Consider the following 19,392-nt stretch of genomic DNA (forward strand, 5'->3'; position numbering starts at 1 on the left):
GATTGGAAATTCCTGGCAACCGTAGCATGATCGCCCAAGCATATGCTGATGATTCTTTCTTCACCCCGAAAAATACTCGAAGCGATCTCTCCATGATTATGCAGGCTCTTCCTACATATGGTTTGGCTGTTGGTCTTCGTGTTAGTTTCCAAAAATCAAAATTATTACCGTTGCATGCTAAAGATTGGCATAGTCTTTTGTGGCCTGGGAAAATTGTTCCAACTTCTCAACTAATTCGACATCTTGGCTATCCTCTAGGTTGGGGGCTTACTCGTTCTCAACAAACTGATTGGGTGCTTACAAAGTTAAGGGAAAAACTTGAATATTGGAAGCTTGCAACTTGGCCATTACATGTTCGTTTGCGAATCACGCAATCTATTTTGATAGCATACATACAATTCTATTTGCCTCTAATCATGTCCACTAAGGCAAATCTGGTTTCCTTTATGTCTGCTATCATGGAGATTTTCTGGCGTTCAAAAAATGGCAAGAAAAGTCTCACTCAGATTACTCTCTATGCATCGTCTCTGCTCTCCAAAGATGCACGGGGGTCTAAACATACTCAATATTCAAATGCATATACTTGCTCACAGGGGGAAAATGATGTTGCAGTTCATGCAAGGGGATCAGCCTTGGGCTTTCATGATCCGCTCTCTTTTGTTGCATATTGATACTTCTGCTTTTGGGCATTGGCAGCCTACACAGTGGGATCTATACAAGAACCCACGCGTTCTTACTTTCTATCTTTCAAAGGCATTTCCTCTGTGGCGGATGTACTTCAGGATGATGGCACTCTTTTATCTTTTTCTATGGCTGCTAGCAAATATGGTTTGGAAGCTCATTATCATCCTTTATGGCATCAAATTTCAGAAATGCTTCAACCATTCTTGCTGGTACCTCGCTTGGAACTTCAGAATAGGATTGAGGATTGGACTCTACATTCTTCTTCCTCTTTAGCCCGTCCTTTGAAGCTCTCACATATCACAGTGCCTTCTTTGTATAAAGTGTTATTACTTCCGCCTTGGATTTCTGACAGAGCAAACTCTGTTTGGCATATGGATCGCCTACTAAAGTGGTGGAGAAAGTCCCTCTTCGGCATTAGCTTTTCCTTTGGAGAGTCCTACTTGGCATTTTTCCATCTGGGCAGTTACTCGCGCATAGACATATTGCTCCGGCTGTTTGCCACAGATGTCTACATTCTGCTGGATCTGTGCTTCACATCTTTTGGCACTGTCCCCACACTTGTGATTTCCTCGCTCTCATCCGACAGGGGCTTCGAGCAAGATTTCCTGCTGTTACTTTTGGCAAGTTCTTCTGGTTATTTGGTTTTCATCCAGCTAGACAGGGTTTTGATTTATTTTTTGTTTGGATGCGCTACTGGGCACTGTGGACTCTATGGATAGACAGAAATCATAGAGTCTTTGGTGATCCTACTTTTGCATCTTTTGTTTTTTTCAAACAATCTCTACGGCAATCATTCTATGATTGCTTTTAGACTCGTTTGATTGATCATGATGTATATCTAGCTTATACTGAGATTTTCAGTTGAGTAGTAGTTACTCCTCCTTGGAAGTAACTATGAATGTAATTATTTCACAGCAATAAAATATTTCTTCTCACAAAAAAAAAAAGTGTGTGTGTGTACTTTGCCACAAATGTTCTGCTTCTTCGAAGATTGTGCCTCACTTGTTTTGGCATTGTCCATGCTCTCGTGAGTTTTTTAATCTGCTTCGACAGCGCCTGCGAGCGAGATTCCCATTTGTTCCGTTTGGGAAGTTCTTCTAGCTATTTGGGTTTCATCCATCCAGACCGGAGTTTCATCTTTTCTTCGTTTGGGTTCGCTACTGGGCACTATGGACTTTATGGACATATAGGAATTGCAAAGTATTTGGTGATCCTACTTTCTCTCTGTTTGGCTTTTTTAGGCGTTCTCTGCAGCAATCTTTCTTTGATTGCTTGTAGACCCGCTGCATAGATCATGAGGTCTTTTTGGCATATACTGAAATTTTCAGTTGATGTAATTGTAGCACCTTATTTTGAGGTTGCTACTCATATAATATAATCAATCAAAGATTTCACCAAAAAGAGAGAGAGAGAGTGTGTGTGTGTGTGTGTGCATTCTTTCTGGAGATCTCTTTAATGAGTGGACTCTTTGTTGTTCGGTCCGTCAGGGATGTCCCCTTAGTGCTTTATTGTATGCCATTGCTACCGATCTTATGCTACAATATATTGATCATCTCGTGGCTACACGCTCCCTTCATAGTTTGGAATTGGATGCAAATCGCAGCATGGTTGCTCAAGCCTATGCTGATGATTCTTTCTTTACCCCAAAGAATACGCAGAATGATCTTTCTGGTTTGATGCAGACTCTCTCTGTTTATGGTTTGGCAGCTGGTCTTCATGTAAATTTTCAAAAGTCCAAGCTGCTCCCATTGCATTCTAAAGACTGGCATAGTTTGTGGCCCGGGGAAATCATTCCACCCACTCAGATTGTTCGTCATCTTAGTTACTCTTTGGGATGCGGTCTCACTCGTCGTCGTCAACAAACTGATTGGGTGATGGTCAAGGTTCGGGAAAAGCTAGAATATTGGAAATTGGCAACCTGGCCTTTGCATGTTCGGCTTCAGATAGTACAATCCATCCTTGTGGCATATATTCAATTTTATCATGTTCACTGAGGCAGATCTTGCTTCTTTCATGTCTGCCATTATGGAAATCTTTTGGCGTTCCAAACATGGCAGAAAAAGTATCAAGATGCTTTCAGTGCATCAACTTTGTTCTCCCAAGATGCATGGTGGATTGAATATCACGAATATCCAAGTGCATCTCCTTGCTCATAGGGAAAAAATGTTGCTGCAATTTTTGCAAGGTGATCAGCCTTGGGCTCTTATGATTAGATCTCTAGTTACACATATCAGTATTTCTACCTTTGGTCAGTGGCAAATCAATTATTGGGATTTCTTATTTGGTCACATCGATGGCACTTTGCCTGGCTGCCCTTTGGTCTCCAGTTTGCTTCTTGATTGGAAGCACGTCATCTCTCATCTGGAATGGAATGGTTGACAGTCTTTGCTGGGAAATTCTTTGCGAGCTGAAAGCATTCGCTGATTGACAATTTTTTAGTCTCCATTGGCTTTATAGGAACCTCGTCATTCCTATTTTGTTTCTTTTAAGGACATAACTTCTGTTGCTGATGTTATTCAGGATGATGGCTCTGTGCTATCTTTTTCTCTGGCAGCTACACAGTATGGATTGAGCTCTCATTATCGTGCTTTGTGGCAACAAATTGTTTATATACTTTTGCCTTTTTGTTCCGATTCCTCCTTTGGAACTTCAAAACAGGTTGGAGGATTGGACTTTGACTTCACCAAGGTCCTCTTCTCGCCCTTTGAGGCTATCTCAGATTACGCTGCCTGCATTGTATAAAATCTTTTTGCCTCAACCTTGGGTTTCAGAGAAAGGCAATTCTATTTGGCGAATACATCGCATAGCCAAGTGGTGGAGAAAGAGATTAAAGTAGCTTTGGGCTTGCAAAACTCCTCTTCGACAATAGGTTTTCTTCTGGCAAGTGCTTCTGGGCATTTTTCCATCTAGACAGATGTTGGCCCGTAGACACATTACTCCTACTCGTTGCCACAGATGCTTGAGTCCTCAGGAGACCGTGCCCCATTTATTCTAGTTTTGTCCATGTTTTGTGAGTTCATCGATCTTCTTCGGTAGCGCCTACGAGCGAGATTCCCAACTAGTCTTTCTTGTAGGATTGATAGGTAAAAGAGAGAATACAAAGAGTCGATGATAATCAGCCATCACGTCAACTAGTGTAGTGAAAAAGAAAGAGTACAAAGTACTTGTGGACTAAGTGTCCTAGGTTTCACATAGGACTAAGTGTCCTATGTGGCCTAAAAGGCACTAACACTATAAGTGCCTATATTTATGCCTACAAGGCACATACCATGGCCTATAGGGCATCACTAGAACCACCAGAAGATGGCCTACAAACCCCCCTCCATGGGATGGGCTGAAGTATTCTGGAAACGTCTCAGAATACCTGGTATTTTCTGATCATGGTGGCACATGTTCATCCAAAAGGATATAGCCACCTATGAATGTACAAGGGATGTTAGATCATGTAACAAAGGGAACCAAGTATAAAGGCTATCGGAAGACTTCGAACTTGGGACGAGGAAGTGCCTTTGTAAAGATATCTGCTATGTTGTCCTCTGTGGAAAGTTAGGACAACTCTATGTCTCCTGCTGACAACCGCTCCCGAACATAATGATAGTGAACTTCAATATGCTTGGTACGCGCATGAAACACTGGGTTACGCGCAATGGCCAAAGCACTCTGGCTGTCAGTGTAGACCATAGTGGAGGATGTCTGGCGTATACCAAGATCTGTAAGTAACTGTCGAAGCCAAACACACTCTACTGTAGCGGTGAAAGCTGCCCTGTACTCAGCCTCACAGCTAGATGTGGCAACTGTTGGTTGCTTCTTACTAAGCCAAGAGATACATGAATTGCCAAGCAAAAAACAATTGCCGGTATGTGACACTCTGGTGTCGGAACATCTTGCCCAGTCACTATCCGTGTAAGCATGCATGGTAAGTGAACCCTGATCACCATAGAAGAGGGCTAAATCCTGAGTGCCTCTCAGATATCTGAAGACTCTCTTGACTGCCTGCCAATGCTGTGAACTCGGCATGTGCATGAATCTGCTGAGCTGAGATACTGCATACTGTAAGGTATGACATAGATAAATAAGGCATCCAACAGCCTGCAGATATCACATGGTGGGCTCCCATCATGAGCTGAGAATTAGAAGCCAGGGTCCATTGGAGTAGAGATTGGCTTGCAATCCTCGAACTGAGAACGATCAGGGAGCTGTCCAATATACTTGGACTGTGACATCATGATACCCCCCTCAACATGAGCAAACTGAATGCCCAAATAATAGTGGAGTTGTCCCATGTCTGACATTTCGAAAACCTGCTGCAAATCAGCCTTGAAAGCTGCAATATGCTGAGTATCTAGGCCCGTGATGAGCATATCATCCACATATAAAATCAGCACTAAAAAATCAGATCCACTCCCACAGACATAAAGAGTGGGTTCTGTGGAGCTATTCTGAAAACCGAGAGATAGTAAGTGTGCATGAATTTTGGCATACCATGCGTGGGGTACCTGCTTCAGACCATAAAGGGCTTTTCTAAGCCTGCATACCTTGTTTTCAGAATTAACAACCTCAAAGCCAGAAGGTTGTGTGACATAGACTTCTTCCTGCAGATCCCCATGAAGAAAAGCAGTCTTGATGTCAAGTTGGTACACTTTCCAATGATGATGGGCTGCAATGGCAATGACACATCTAATGGTAGTAATCCTCGATGTGGGAGCAAATGTCTCCTCAAAGTCAATGCCTTGTTGTTGGGCATACCCTTTGGCAACAAGACGGGCTTTGTATCGATCTATGCTGCCATCAGATTTCCTTTTTAATTTGTAGACCCACTGGGTACCAATGGCATGCTTGCTAGAAGGGAGATCTACTTATTCCCATGTGTCATTTTTGGCAATGGATTGTAACTTATCTCTCATTGCATCCATCCACTCTTTGCTGTCAAAAGCATCTTTATGGCACAAAGGCTCTTCATTGCAAGCTGTAGCAAGGAGCGCAAACTCAAGAAAGTGACCATGCATCTGTCTATTCCCTGATCTTGTCCAGGCAGCAAAAGGCTGATCTTGTTTGCTGTCCCTCAATGTATCAAGAAGCCATCTGGGAACCTGCCTTTGCTGTCTATTGACAGCTCTTTCTTCAATCACTGCATCATGAATAGTGGGATCATTTTGTGCTGGAAGAGAAATCTGCAAATCAGCATGGGGTACTGGCTGATCATTGCTTGTTGAAGGGCCTGCAGGAGGCTCATGTTGCTGGTCAAAGTCCTCTTCTGAGGATGGCAGAGGTAACCAAGATTCAAAAGCATCAAACATGTCAACTTCTAGCTTAGTTTTGCAGTCCACAAGAGGAGAAGCTGAACGTTCAGCAAAGATTACATCTCTACTGACAATAAGCTTCCTAGTATTTGGTTGGTATAACCAATACCCTCTGCTCTCTTGGCTGTAACCAATAAATATGCATCTGATGGCTTTGTCATCAAGCTGATGTCTCAGCTGAGATGGTACACGAACATATGCAAGAGACCCAAAAACTCTCGTGTGTGAAAGTGAAGGCTTCCTGCCTTTCCATGCTTCATAAGGTGTAACAGTCTTCAATGCCCGTGTAGGTGATCTATTCAGCACATAGTTGGCACACATCACTGCATCAAGCCAAAATTTATTAAGCAAAGACTTGGCCTTAAGCATGCATCTGGCCATCTCCATTGTGGACCTGTTTTTCCTTTCAGAAACAAGATTCTGCTGAGGAGTGTAAGGAGTAGTGCATGAGTAAATAATGCCCCGTGAAGACAGAAATGCATCAAACTCCTTTGACATATACTCTCCCCCCCTATCTGTGTTGAGAGTGACAAGCTTGCATCCTGATTCATTCTCAACCATATTCAGCCACCTCTGAAAGCATGAGAAAACTTCAGATTTGGCTTTTAAAGGATATACCCAGCAATATCTTGTGAAATCATCAATGAGAGTCATAAAATATTTGTACCCCCCAATGGCATCTGTCCTCATTGGGCCACAGACATCACTGTGTACTAGCTGCAATTTCCTTTGTGAGAGTTTTGGACAATTCTTTTGAAATGAAAACCGATGCATCTTACCCACACACATGTTTGGAAGGTACATCATTTGCCATTCGCTGTGAATGTAGCTTTGCAAGAGCTCTATAATTGAGATGACTCATTCTCTCATGCCAAAGATGAGTTTCAGAAAGCTGTGAATCTGAAATAGCAAATGCTTCAACAGATAGTGCAGCCGAGTGATGATCAAGGTGATAAAGCCCCTTTTGCAAAGTGCCAGTGAGAACTATGGCATTGTCATCACGAAGATCATAAACTAGGCATCTGTAGCCGTCAAAAATCACTCTGAAACCTGAAGTGGCAATTGCTGAAATTGAAGCACAAAAAGAACATTTGTCAGAGTGACAGGATGGCTTGAAATGGATGTGAGCTGCACATCTCCAATTCCTTTTACAGCATATGAAGCATTATTAGCACATGTGACAGTCTCCCCTCGAGGTGCATCTGCTAAAGAATGAAACAACTGTCTGCAAGATGTGACGTGCTTGGAGGCACCACTATCAAAATACCAAGATTGAGCATCACTAGCAGTAAAGAGTGCATCAGCTTTGGAGGGATCAAATGAGCAATGGACAGCCCATGCCCAATCATCCTGAAGAGCATGTGCATGTGAAGCATTTGCTAGCTCATGGGATTCAATAGCATGTGAGGCATTAACTGTCAATCCTGCTTTTTTTTTCTCCGAAGCAATGCGCTTCCTGCATTCTGAAATGTCATGTCCAGGCTTGCGACAATAGTTGCATCTTTTCTTCTTTGACTTATCTGCTGTATTTTTAGATGCATGGGAGGAATTGCACTTGCTATGCGCAGATTTAGGCTTGCCCATAGGCTTGGAAGCCTTGCCTTTTCCTGTCTACTGTGAAGCAAATGCATGATCATGAATAATGGCTTGTCTACTAGCTCGACTTTGCTCTTCCTGCAAAAGCAAAGTAACTAGCTGATCAAAAGAATAGTGGTTTGGATTACTTATGGCCACTAATCGAAGGGTTGTAGCAAACCCTTGATATGTATCTGGCAATCCATTCAATGTGGTACTCACAAGCTGAGAATTTGGCACCACCTCATCAATGTTGGCAAGTTGTTTCATGATGTCCTTGACCTTTGCCAAGTATGCATCCATAGAATCACCTTCATTCATACTGACTTCCTGTAATTGCCTTCTCAAATATGCAACACGTACCTCATTGCGAATCTAATAGAGAGAAGCCAACTTGTCCCAAGCATCCCTTGCTGTTCTGGAAGACCGGATGTGTGGAATAATGATTCTCTTGCATGATAAGGCAATACATGAATGTGCATTTGCATCTCTTGCATCCCATCTTGACTGTTCCTGAGTTGGAAGAGCAACAGCAGGAGTGCTAGAAGATGAGGCATCAGGAGGAGTACCCCCTGCAGAGGGACTAGCAGTAGAGGCAACCACTGTAGCATTGGCTGGCCTCAAATTAACCCCAGAAACAATATTCCACAAATGCTTTGCAACAAGAATAGATAAGACCACATCGGATAGTTGATTCCATCCAACTTATCATCTTCACAAAGAACGCCAAATAGATCTTGATTGTTCCCAGCCATAGCAAATGTGATACCCTGAAAGAGACCTGAAAACCCAAAAGCCTCAAGGCTATCATTGCAAAGAGCTGGCTGTCCAAAAATGACAGCAAACATCTGCAAATTTCCAACCCAAATCAACGGGCAAATGCAAATCTGACCCAAATGTGACTGTGGCACGCAATGTTCACTGCAAAAACAGCAAATCTGGCAAAAGCCCCAAATTTAATGAGGGCAAATAGGCCAAAAAGAGGGCAAATGCAGAAAAGCCCCAAATTTTGCTGAGATTTTGCAAATGTGACCCAATGTGTGAGAATCTGACTCAATGTCCTGCAAAAGTGACTCAATGTCTTGGAATCTGACCCAAAAAAATTGCAAACAAACAAGAGATTGCAGCCCCGAATCCCAAAGTCCCAATGTTCTTGCAAGAAATTGCAACCAAAGAAGGTGAAAAGAACTGAAAGCCCCAAGAACTGCCAATGTCCGAATTCACAGCCAATGCCAGCTAGTACGGATTTTGACAGCAGTTTCACACGTGTGAAACTATACGGAGAATACCTAGAGCATGTACAAGCTATACGGATCTGGTATGCTGTACGGATCTGGTTCGTTGTACGGAGCACTATATGGCGAATGTACGGAAGCGCAGTACGAAAACAAGTACAATGCTTGTACGGAAGCAGGTACTGGACATGTACTGTGCTTGTGCGGAGTGCAGGTACGACTGTACAGCGATGCAAGTACGATGTACGGAAAGTACGAAATCCAATGTACGGATGCGGGTACTGGGTAAGGGTACCACAGTACGATGTACGGCGACGCAAGTACTGAATGCAGTACGGAACATGCACTAGACCTTCAGTACCCCTGTACAAAGAGATGTACGGCGCAGTACCGAATGTAGTACAGAGCTGGCAGAGTACGATCGTCTTGTGTGCAGGCAGAGTACGGTCTATACGACTGCTCATGTACACAGATGTACGGCTGTACGGGCTAAGTACTAAGTACGGAGCATGCAATAGGTACGATCGTCCGTACCATACGACTGTACGGATGAAGGGGCAGTGAAGCTGAAGGGAGCTAATTCCAGGTGCAGGAGAAGACGAGTCAAGCTCAGCTCTAATACCACTGTAGGATCGATAGACATACAAAGAGTCCATTATGATCAGCCGTCACGTCAACTAGTGTAGTGAAAAAGAAAGAGTACAAAGTACTTGTACCTAGACCTAGGACTAAGTGTCCTAGGTGTCACATAGGACTAAGTGTCCTATGTGGCCTAAAAGGCACTAACACTACAAGTGCCTATATTTATGCCTACAAGGCACATAACATGGCCTATAGGGCATCACTAGAACCACCAGAAGATGGCCTACATTTCTGGCTCTTTGGTTTTCATCCACCCAGACCAAAGTTTCATCTTTTTTTTGTTTGGGTTCGCTATAGGGCACTTTGGACTTTATGGACAGACAAGAACTGTAAAGTCTTTGGTGAACCCATATTTTCCTTGTTTAGTTTTTTAAAGCATTCTCTGCAGCAATCCTTCTTTGATTGCTTGCAGATGCACTGCATAGATCATGATGTATAGTTAGCATACACTGAGATTTTCAGTTGATGTATTTTTGGCTGCCTCGTTTTGAGGTTGCTACTCTTGTAATATAATCAATCAAAAGTTTTCACTAAAAAAAAAATTGTGTGTGTGTGTGTGTGTGTGTGTATAGGCCCGTATAGCTCCCTCACCTCGTCTTTTCCCGTACGTACGTACGGTTTTTGTCAGCCCTTCCGTACAACGCAGTACTTTCAGCGCCTTTAGCTTCCCCGTACAACCCCGCCTTTCCCGTACAGTTTCGTACATATTTCCGTGCAGCATACCTTTGTCCATACAGAACGTCCGTACAGCCTTCTTGCTGTTCCGTATAGTCCATCCCATACACGCTCCTCCGTACAGGTTTTTCGTGCAGTACTCCTTTGTCCGTACAATATCTTCCGTGTAGTTTCCCTGCTGTTCCGTACAGCCTATCCCGTACAAGGCCTTCCGTACAGCCTCTGCCGTACAGTTCTGGACCTTTTCCCTGTGCCTTTCCGTACGTTTTCTCTGTCTGCTTCATCTTTCACTCTATTTCTTCCTTGCTTTGCCATATCTCAATCATGGCTTCAGGTTCCGATGTCTGTACATATGCTAGAAAAGAAAGATCTGCAGATGCCAAGCGCCGTCCTTCTCAACCTGCATCACAGGATGATGAGCTTAATATGGAAGCTCAATATGTGTTTGATACACTTAAAGATGACTTTCAGCAGTCACGACAGGAATGGGGCAAACCAGTTCCAGAGGTCACATACAAATTGAAATTGCCCTCCCTTGTGAATCCTCTCAGGAAGCTATCTCAAACCGCGGTAATAATTTTCTTTCCAGGAAGAATCCTAGCAGCCAATGATGTTGCGCAATGGATTAAGTCTATCCTTGGAGGATGCTTTGTAGAGGGTGTCTATTTTGCATCCAGAGGCTTTTATGAGGTGCACTTATCAGATGCCTTGTGCAAGCAGAGGCTCCTTGAGCTTTCTCCCCTCTTCTACGGGAAGCAGATGGTACATGCCATGCCTTGGTCCCCAAACAAGGATTACCAAAGTCTTATACGCCATCATTGTCCTGAATGGGTTGAGGTTGTTAACTTCCCGGATTATATGCATGAAGAATTGCCTGGCCTGGCTGCTTCATTGGGACAGGTCATTTGTCCTCCACACCCCATCGGAAATCGTAACAGATTCTGCATCCTCTGGGACACTGACACACCTACCCCTCCTTCTATTGCAGTGGAAGTTGAGGGTGTGCAATTGGGGAAAAAGTTTTTTGACTTGAAATGGGGTGTGTTTGCAGGCGCTTGCTTTGCCTGCCACAAGTTTGGGCATCTAGCCTCTGAATGCCCAATGGTTCTGCATCAACCCCCTCCTAATGCCTTGCCGCCCCAGACACGGGAAAAGAATGAGAATTTGCAAGCCAAGGCAGCAAATCGAAATGGAGCAAAGAATGCTAAACCAGTTAATCAGGTGCAATCACTTGCTGGAAAAGGAAAAGAAAAAGAAAAAGAGAAGATGAAGGAATCTGTGGGGACAGATCGGGATGGTTTTCAACAGCCTAAGAAGGTGGTTGTACTGAAGCAACGCCCCTTTCAATCTCGTCAATGGGATGCTTCTTCTCCCTTACCAGGACATGCTTCTACTTCAGCTCCTGTCCTTCAAAATTGGGTGGGGGTTTTGAAGAAGGGTATCCCCATATGTGATACTGAAGAAGGGGAGAATGCCATATCTTTCATGGATCATGAAAGCATGCAACCCATGCAGGCAGAGGCTTTGCCTCTCTAATATCTTGTTTCATACTTATACTTTCCTGTATATATCTCTTTCATGCATCAAACACTTAAGTGCTTTACATACAATGTACAGAGCCTCTGCAATGTCTCAAAGTGGAGGCTTTTCTGGAATTATGTACATAAAATGCAGCCAGATATTGTTTGTTTGCAAGAGCATAATCAACACTCTAAGGCTGGTCATCATGATCACTTTGGCGGCTATGATATATATTATGCTGATCTGCAATTTGGTATGCCACTGGATGATTTGCCGACTCTTTCCAGCAGATTACTGCATGTTAATCAGGCTTATCTCCGACATCAATATTTCCAGCAAATGATCAGATTTGCAATTCATCCCTTGCCTTTGCATGCCCAGGAGGACATGAATTATGCTTGGGACAGTTTTGTCTCTCGTATACAGAATGTCATTAGGGAGTATGGAAACTGGCACATGGCTACATGGAGGAATGAGGTCAAATGGGCAAAAAGGACAGCACAACAATTGACTGAATTTTCACATTTAAGGCCTCTCTCTGAATCAGAAAATGATTCCCTCTCACAAGCCCGGATCAAACTGACTGATAATGATCAGAGGAAATTGCACAAATGGCAGATTAGAGCAAGAATGAAGCCCCTCATGGATAAGGGCTGCTCATCAAAAGCCTTCTTCTAGGGCCTGCATGCTACTCAAAAGAAAAACTCATGTCTAAGGGTAAGGAAGCTAGATGGCTCTTGGACGCACTCTTTCTCTGATCTCCAAGATGAATGCCAAAATTACTTCCAGAAATTGTTCTCTACCCTTGGCTCCCCATCAAATCAAATGACTGATGCGAGGACTGAATTTCTTCAATATGTTTCTGAGATAGTGGAAATGGATGATGCTCTTATATTCGAAAGACCTTTTACTGATACAGAACTTGATAATGCATTGTCCCATCTTGGCAAATACAAGTCCCCTGGCTGGGATGGTCTTACGGTGGAATTTTATATTTCTTTTTGGGATGATTTGAAAGATGTTCTCTTACAAATGATCAATGTTGCCTGGCAAGAAAATCAATTGCCGCACCTTTGGAAGCATAGCATAATCAAACTTGTGCAAAAAAAAAATCTCTGTGATCATATGTCAGATTGGAGGCCTATTACTTTGATGCCTGTAGTTTACAAACTCATTGCCAAAATGATTGTGTATAGGCTTCATGGGATACTGAATGCGGGCCTTCATCCTCATCAGTATGGGTTTGTGCCGCGAAGACAAATCCATGACAATATCTCCAATGCATTGACTGCAATTGAATATGCTAAGTACTCGAATCAAGATGTGCTCATATTGCAGGTGGATATCACTAAGGCATTTGACACTGTTCAATGGGATTTTATCTCTCAAACCATGACAAAGTTGGGCTTTGGTCCCAAGATAGCAAATGCAATTTATTGGCTTTATTCTGGCTCTACCTCCCAGTGCATTCTTGAAAGTCATCTATCTCGGTCATGGATATTGGGTAGATCAGTCAGACAGGGCTACAACCTTAGTGCTCTTTTCTATGCCATTGCGACTCATCCCCTCTTGATGTATCTTGATCATCTTACAAACATAGGACAGATGACTGGTCTTAAAATCCTTGGGGCTACATCTTTTTTGGCACAGACATATGCTGATGATTCCTTCTTTATGCCACATAACTCTCCCCGGGAAGTCTGCATGCTTATGACCACATTATCATTGTATGGATTAGCAGCGGGATTGCATGTCAACTTTGACAAATCCAAATTGCTTCCCCTGAAACAATGTGACTGGCATTCTATTCTCTAGCCAGGTCAGGTAGTGCATTCCAAAGATGTAGTCAGGCATTTGGGATATCCTATAGGATGGCATATCACCAGGAAGCAGCAGCTAAAATGGATATTTTAAAGACTTCAACATAAATTGGAATATTGAAAAATTTATACTTGGCCACTTCATGTCAGGCTCAGAATAGTACAGTCTATTGTAATGTCTTATGTTCAGTTCTTTTTGCCTTTGCTACATTGGTCCTCTAGAGATATCTCAGCCTTTATGTTTCAAGCTATGGAGCTGTTATGGAGGACAAAAACTGCTATGAAAGCATTGAGACTGCTGAAGATGGAAATGGTGTGCTCTCCTAGGATGCATGGAGGACTTAATGTTCTCAACATCACATATCATGTACTTGCAAGGAAGGCGACTATGCTCCATACTTTTTTCCGTCAACAACAGTCATGAACTTGTATGATAGCATCCATGTGTGTCAACATGAGGACATCTACTTATGGCCATTGGACTACTGATCATTGGGAGGTTGTCATTGGGAGATTTGTAGGGAAGATTCCTGGCTGCCCTTTCTCTACTGCTCTGATACTGGACTGGAAACAAGTACTTTCTAAGGTCAAATGGGCTCCTGATAATCGCTCGGGGACAAACTCAATGAGGAAATAAAGTATTCATTGGAGTGCCATCTTTGACATTCCACTTGCTTTACAGGAACCTATTCGGGCATATAATCTCATGAAATTGGGAATTAGATACATCAATGATGTGGTAGATGATCAAGGCCATGTCTTATCTTTTCCTCAGGCCACTGCCTCTTATGCATTGGGAATGCATCATAGGTTGATATGGAAGAAAATTGCTGATCTCTTGCATCCTTTTCTACCTATTCCTCCTGTGGCTGACACAAACAGGCTTATGGATTGGCAATTGTACCCCTCTGCTACATGCTCTCATCCTATTCCTCTGGCTGTTTTGACCTCCATCAAAGTCTACAAGCTTCTTCAGCCTGCCCCATGGATTCATCAATATGCTAATACTCTGTGGCATATCAGGCAGCCCCTTTCATGGTGGCGGAAGAATCTCCGAATATTATGGAGGTGTAAAATGCCTTTGAAACAAAGACTTTTTCTTTGGAGATGCATGACCGGCACACTGTCAATGGGAATCACACTTGCCAAACGTCACATTGCACCACCCACATGCTTACGGTGTCAGGCTCCTTCATTGTCCCTCATTTGCTTTGGCACTGCCCGTCTTCTCGGAACCTCCTTGGTAAAATTTCAGATCATCTTCGCCTCCGTTTCCCAAGTCACATATTTGGGAAACATTTTTGGTTATTTGGCAGATTTAGGAGGTCTTTATCTCACTACTCACTCTTTCTCTCATGGGTGAGATATTGGGCTCTTTGGACAATCTGGGAAGAGCATAATTTGGCATACTTGGGCCGCCAGTTTCACAAGTCATATGAATCTTTTAGAGCCTCATTGCGGCAATCTTTATATGATGCCTGCCATGTAGAGCTTTTCTTTTTATGCTTCTGATCTTTGGGATACTCTCCATCTTGGAGACTTTCCCTCTTGTAAAGTTATGACAATATAAATACAATGCACTGGATTTTACCAAAAAAAAGTGTGTAGTGTGTGAGCGATGGCAACCTCCTCCTCTGCCTCGACAGCCTTCAACTCTAACCCGTCCCTGTGTTCCTCTTCTCCGCTTGCTCCCATTCCCTCCTCGTTCTACCTAGCCTCTGCATCGGTTTTATCTCTCCCGCTACAGTCCGTATCCGTTCCGCTACCATCCGTCTCTAAGCCGCTGCAGTCCGCCTTTGTCCAGTCTCAGCCCGCTTTCTCTCCACTACTTTTTGGCTCTACCCCACCTGTTTTTTCCTACACCCCGTCTGCTCTAGATTCCTCCACGTCTGCCTTTGTATCCTTTCCGTTCTTTGCTGTGCCTCTTCCCTTTTCCTCTCCTAACAATTACAGCTCTACGTCTCCTGCTTTTCACTACATTCGGAAGAAGAAAAGGGGTTTTGTTTCTTCGTCACTTTCGGAAGGGGTGAAGGCTGCCAAGTTTGATTCCTCTGCTTTCCCCTCTTCCTCACTTCAGCAAGACTTGCTATGTCAATTGTGTGTTGATTCGGTGACTTCGCCTTCCACTGCTGGACTTTCATTACGACGATCTCTCTCCCCTGAACCTTTGCTTCAAAGTCTTCGCCAAGAACAGCAACTTGGTGTCTGCTTATACTTTATGGGAAGAGTCATGACAATGGCTAGTTTACAAGCATGGTCTTCAGCTGTAGTGGGTGCTGGGAAGCTTACATCTTTTGTGTTCTTGGGAAAGGGGTCTTATTTTGCTCGTTGTGCTTCTGTGGACACTGTTTTTCATTTACTTACTTTGGGTGGAGTTCATGGGGCAGGTCATTTTGCGGTTGCTATGCCTTGGGATCCTTTGTTTAATCCAACCCGCTTGCTCCTCAATTTTTGCCCTGTCTGGATTACTCTCAAAGATTTGCCGGTTCCTCTTATCGAGCATGTGACATCTCTTGCAGCTTTGCTAGGCCGTCTTCTTTTCATTCCAAAGCAGGATTTTCTGGTCACAAGCAGAGATATATGGGTGTGTGTTCTTTGGGATATGGAGCAGTTGGTTCCTTCATGCTTGGAAGTGGACTTTGGATTGTCTCATCCTTTCCGGATTGCCCTTCATTTTGCTTCTTTTCCTAATGCTTGTTATAAATGTCGCCAATTAGGCCATTTTGCTAGAGCATGCCCTTCTCCCTGCTCTTCAGCTTATGTTCAGAAGCTTTTGGATCCTCCTGTTCAGGTTCCGGCTGTTCCTATTTCTTCTTCCAGCATACAGTAAGTCAGGCATTTTATTAAACCTTCTAAAGTTTGGAGAAAAGTTCAGGGAGATAAATTGGTCAAAGATTCCAATCCTTTTGCTGTTTTAGCAGTTCCGGATCCACTCCTTACAGTGCCAGAACATCAGGTTCCTTATGATCTTGCTCTCGTTTCTACTTCAAAGACTGAAGTTGTTATGTCAGATGCATCAATACTGCAAAATTCTGATGCTATGCCAGAAGTGGAGGAAAATCTGCAGTCACTTTCAGCACAAGATACAAATGTTCAGGATGCAGATATTCCCTTCTCTTTGGAGTTTCATACTACTTCTACTGAGAAGCTTGTTGCAGTGCTGGAACAGTGCCTCTCAGTTCCAAATATAGATGTTACTTTTTCACTAGACTCCTTTCATCCTTGGTTGAGACAAGTTTTTGATCCTGTGGTCTGTTTCAACTTCTTCTACTATTCATATATATCTGATCCTCGGGAGCCTTCTTTAGTTCAGTATGCCCTCCCAGTTGTTGAGTAGTCTCAACCGAACACTCTAGTCACTGAATCACCGCCTTGTGAGTTGCAGGGGGATATATCACCCCCGGATGTAGCTCATGATGAGGATTATGCAGGTGGATATATCTCCTTCTGAGGGCCTGTGTTATGGGTGTGCCCGCCCCCTTGTGAGGGTAGAGTAGGGTAGGGCAAATCTACCCACCATGGGTTCATCCAGGCCGGGTGGTTGCCACATGTCAAACCCTGCTGAAGCACATGTTGTTGGGCAGTGTTGTGGGCATGTGTGGCTGCCCCTGGACCCAGAGAGCTGATCTTGTTTCTAGGCTGAGATGGGCAGCCACCTAGGCTTGCTGGTCGGGGTGTGGAGGACAGGTGGCAGCCCCTGTAGGCTGCATGGCAGTCCCCTATAGGGCTGCTGGCAGTGGCGGCCTGGTTGGCCAATAGGTGGAGGGGCAAAGGCCCCTGGAGGACTGCTTTGTGACCCCTTTTGTAGGGCTGATGGGGTCAGCCATGACCAATAGGTGGAGGGGCAAAGGCCCCTGGAGGACTGCTTTGTGACCCCTTTTGTAGGGCTGATGGGGTCAGCCCACATAGCTGCAGGGTCGGCCTAGAGGACCCCTAGTGGGCTGTGTTGAGCAGGGGAGCAGCCCCTCCTTATAGGCCTGTGGAGCAGCCTTTGTAGGCTGGCTGTAGGTCGGCCCACCTTGCTGGCTGGTCGGCCCCTATAGCATGGGGTCGTCCCATTGTTGCTCACCGACTAGGGAGGAGTCAGGCTATATATAGACCCCCTTCCCATATAGACCCCCTTCCCTCATTGTTTGGCAACTCATTGCGGAGCACGGTTGCCTATCTATAGAGCAGGGTTTTCCCCACCAGATGGGGGTTTTTCCTGAGATCACTTGCAGTTCGCTCATCTCTTTCCCTCCTTTCCAGTTTTGTCGGTGTTGAGGTTTGCTCTCTCTCTCTCTCTCTCTCTCTCTCTCTCTTCATTTCCGTTCAGATCCGCTGCACTTCACATCTTTTTCAGGCAGGCTTTATATGACCAGGGTCTTTATTATGTACACTTTTTTCAGTGACAATTTATGTTCAATAAGCTTTTCACATTACTCATTGTGTCTAGCATATAAATTGGTCTCTTTTCATTCAGAACCTTCGAATGTTGTTAAATCAATTAACCTGCTTTCGAACCACATTTTTGTATAGGAGACATTTTTATCGCTACTCTCTGAAAAGAGAACTTAAGAAATGAACTGAGACAATACAATAAAGCCAATATTTTTTAAAAGATTTATCACCTGATATTCAAAATCATCAGCTGCCAAGAAAATAGGAGGTTGCTGACTAGATCTTCTTCCCGGAAAACCACCAGAACGTAACACATCACATAATACCTGTACAAAAAGGGGAAAGCATTGACCATCAATGCCTTGTCAGCCCTTTTGCACTCTTGTCTGATTTAATTTTTTGTCTTGAATATACATGCATATACCCCGGAAGATTGTAATGCATGCACATACACATACAGTAGGGCCACATGTATGAAAGCCATCATGAATCAACCTAGTTCATATGAACTATTTTGGATCCTGAATCTGCATGTATATCGCTTTGTTGATGCGAGCTTACTTTTTTCTTCTTTAAAAGTTCATACTGTTGGGATTATCATGGTCACCTCCCCACCTGTGAGCGCCCAAATGAGGACTTGGGAGAGGTGTACAAGCAGAAAGAAAAGGGTCTGAGAGAGGCCACGTGGGCAGAGAGAGAGAAAGACTGCCTTGGGGACAGATGTGACATGGCTAGGAGAGCTACCATATGCGCAGCATGCAGACTGCCATGTGGACAGCATTATCAGCAAGTTTAGGTGCTGCATGAGCTTCTGCAAAGTACAGCAGGTTTGTATGGATGCTGTACGGGTGCATAGCAGCATGCTGGAGCAGGCAGAGGGTTGCGCTGGGACAGGGAAAAGGACTAGTGAGCAGAAGCAGCTACTGGGGAGGCTAGGGCCACCTATAGGCCCGGTTCCAGGGCAGCAACACAGTAGCAACAGGCCTACAGATAGCAGATGTCTGAGGGCTATACGGCTGCCACATGGCAGCCAGAAGCAACATGTGGGGCATATTTATGTCTGCAGACAGGTCGGGCCAGTCTGCTGGGTCGGCCTGTTTTGGGGCTTCAGAACCCTATATAAAATGTTGAAAATCTATTGCACTCAATACACTTGAATCACCCAATACGTCAATCTCTCTCACTCCATTCTTTATCACGTTTGAAAGCAGATCCCATACCAAAAGCTCACATGAAATATAGTTTGAACTAGATGTTTTTAACACGATAAAAATTCAAAAAAACTTGTATTGATAACTCTGAGCACAAATGAAGACCATCAAATCACACCTATTGGCTTTGTTGTTGCATATAAAGGACTCAGCAGACTGACCCGGTGGACCGACTCAAAAACTGTCAAAGACACTAGACTCTATGAGCAGCTACTCTACAAGAGACTACTGCAAGTAGATCAACACCACCGTCTCGACTCTCATCAGGCTCATCGTGCAGGCCTGTCTAAAAGGAGTGCCTGACAGCCTCTCCTCCGAATGCATAGGAGGCATGCTCCTCACCACACTG

The 19,392-nt window shown here is 44.0% G+C and overlaps 1 protein-coding gene across 4 annotated transcripts in view; it reads right to left on the reverse strand.

Moving 5' to 3' along the window:
- The window catches only part of LOC147897658 (hydrolase family protein / HAD-superfamily protein), a 90,614-nt gene that overhangs the window by 23,101 nt on the left and 48,121 nt on the right, over positions 1-19,392 (reverse strand). For all 4 annotated transcript variants that reach the window (XR_015541680.1, XM_087380434.1, XM_087380433.1 and 1 more), the window contains one exon: positions 18,063-18,158. Coding sequence is in view for 3 of the 4 variants with exons in the window: in XM_087380434.1 (XP_087236560.1) it covers positions 18,063-18,158 (96 nt within the window). In the remaining variant the exon portion in view is untranslated. The remainder of the gene's footprint in view (positions 1-18,062; positions 18,159-19,392) is intronic.

The sequence above is a fragment of the Dipteris shenzhenensis genome, chromosome 10 (assembly GCF_047967505.1).
Source record: "Dipteris shenzhenensis isolate YYH24624 ecotype China chromosome 10, Dip_SZ_1.0, whole genome shotgun sequence".
NCBI lineage: Eukaryota > Viridiplantae > Streptophyta > Polypodiopsida > Gleicheniales > Dipteridaceae > Dipteris > Dipteris shenzhenensis.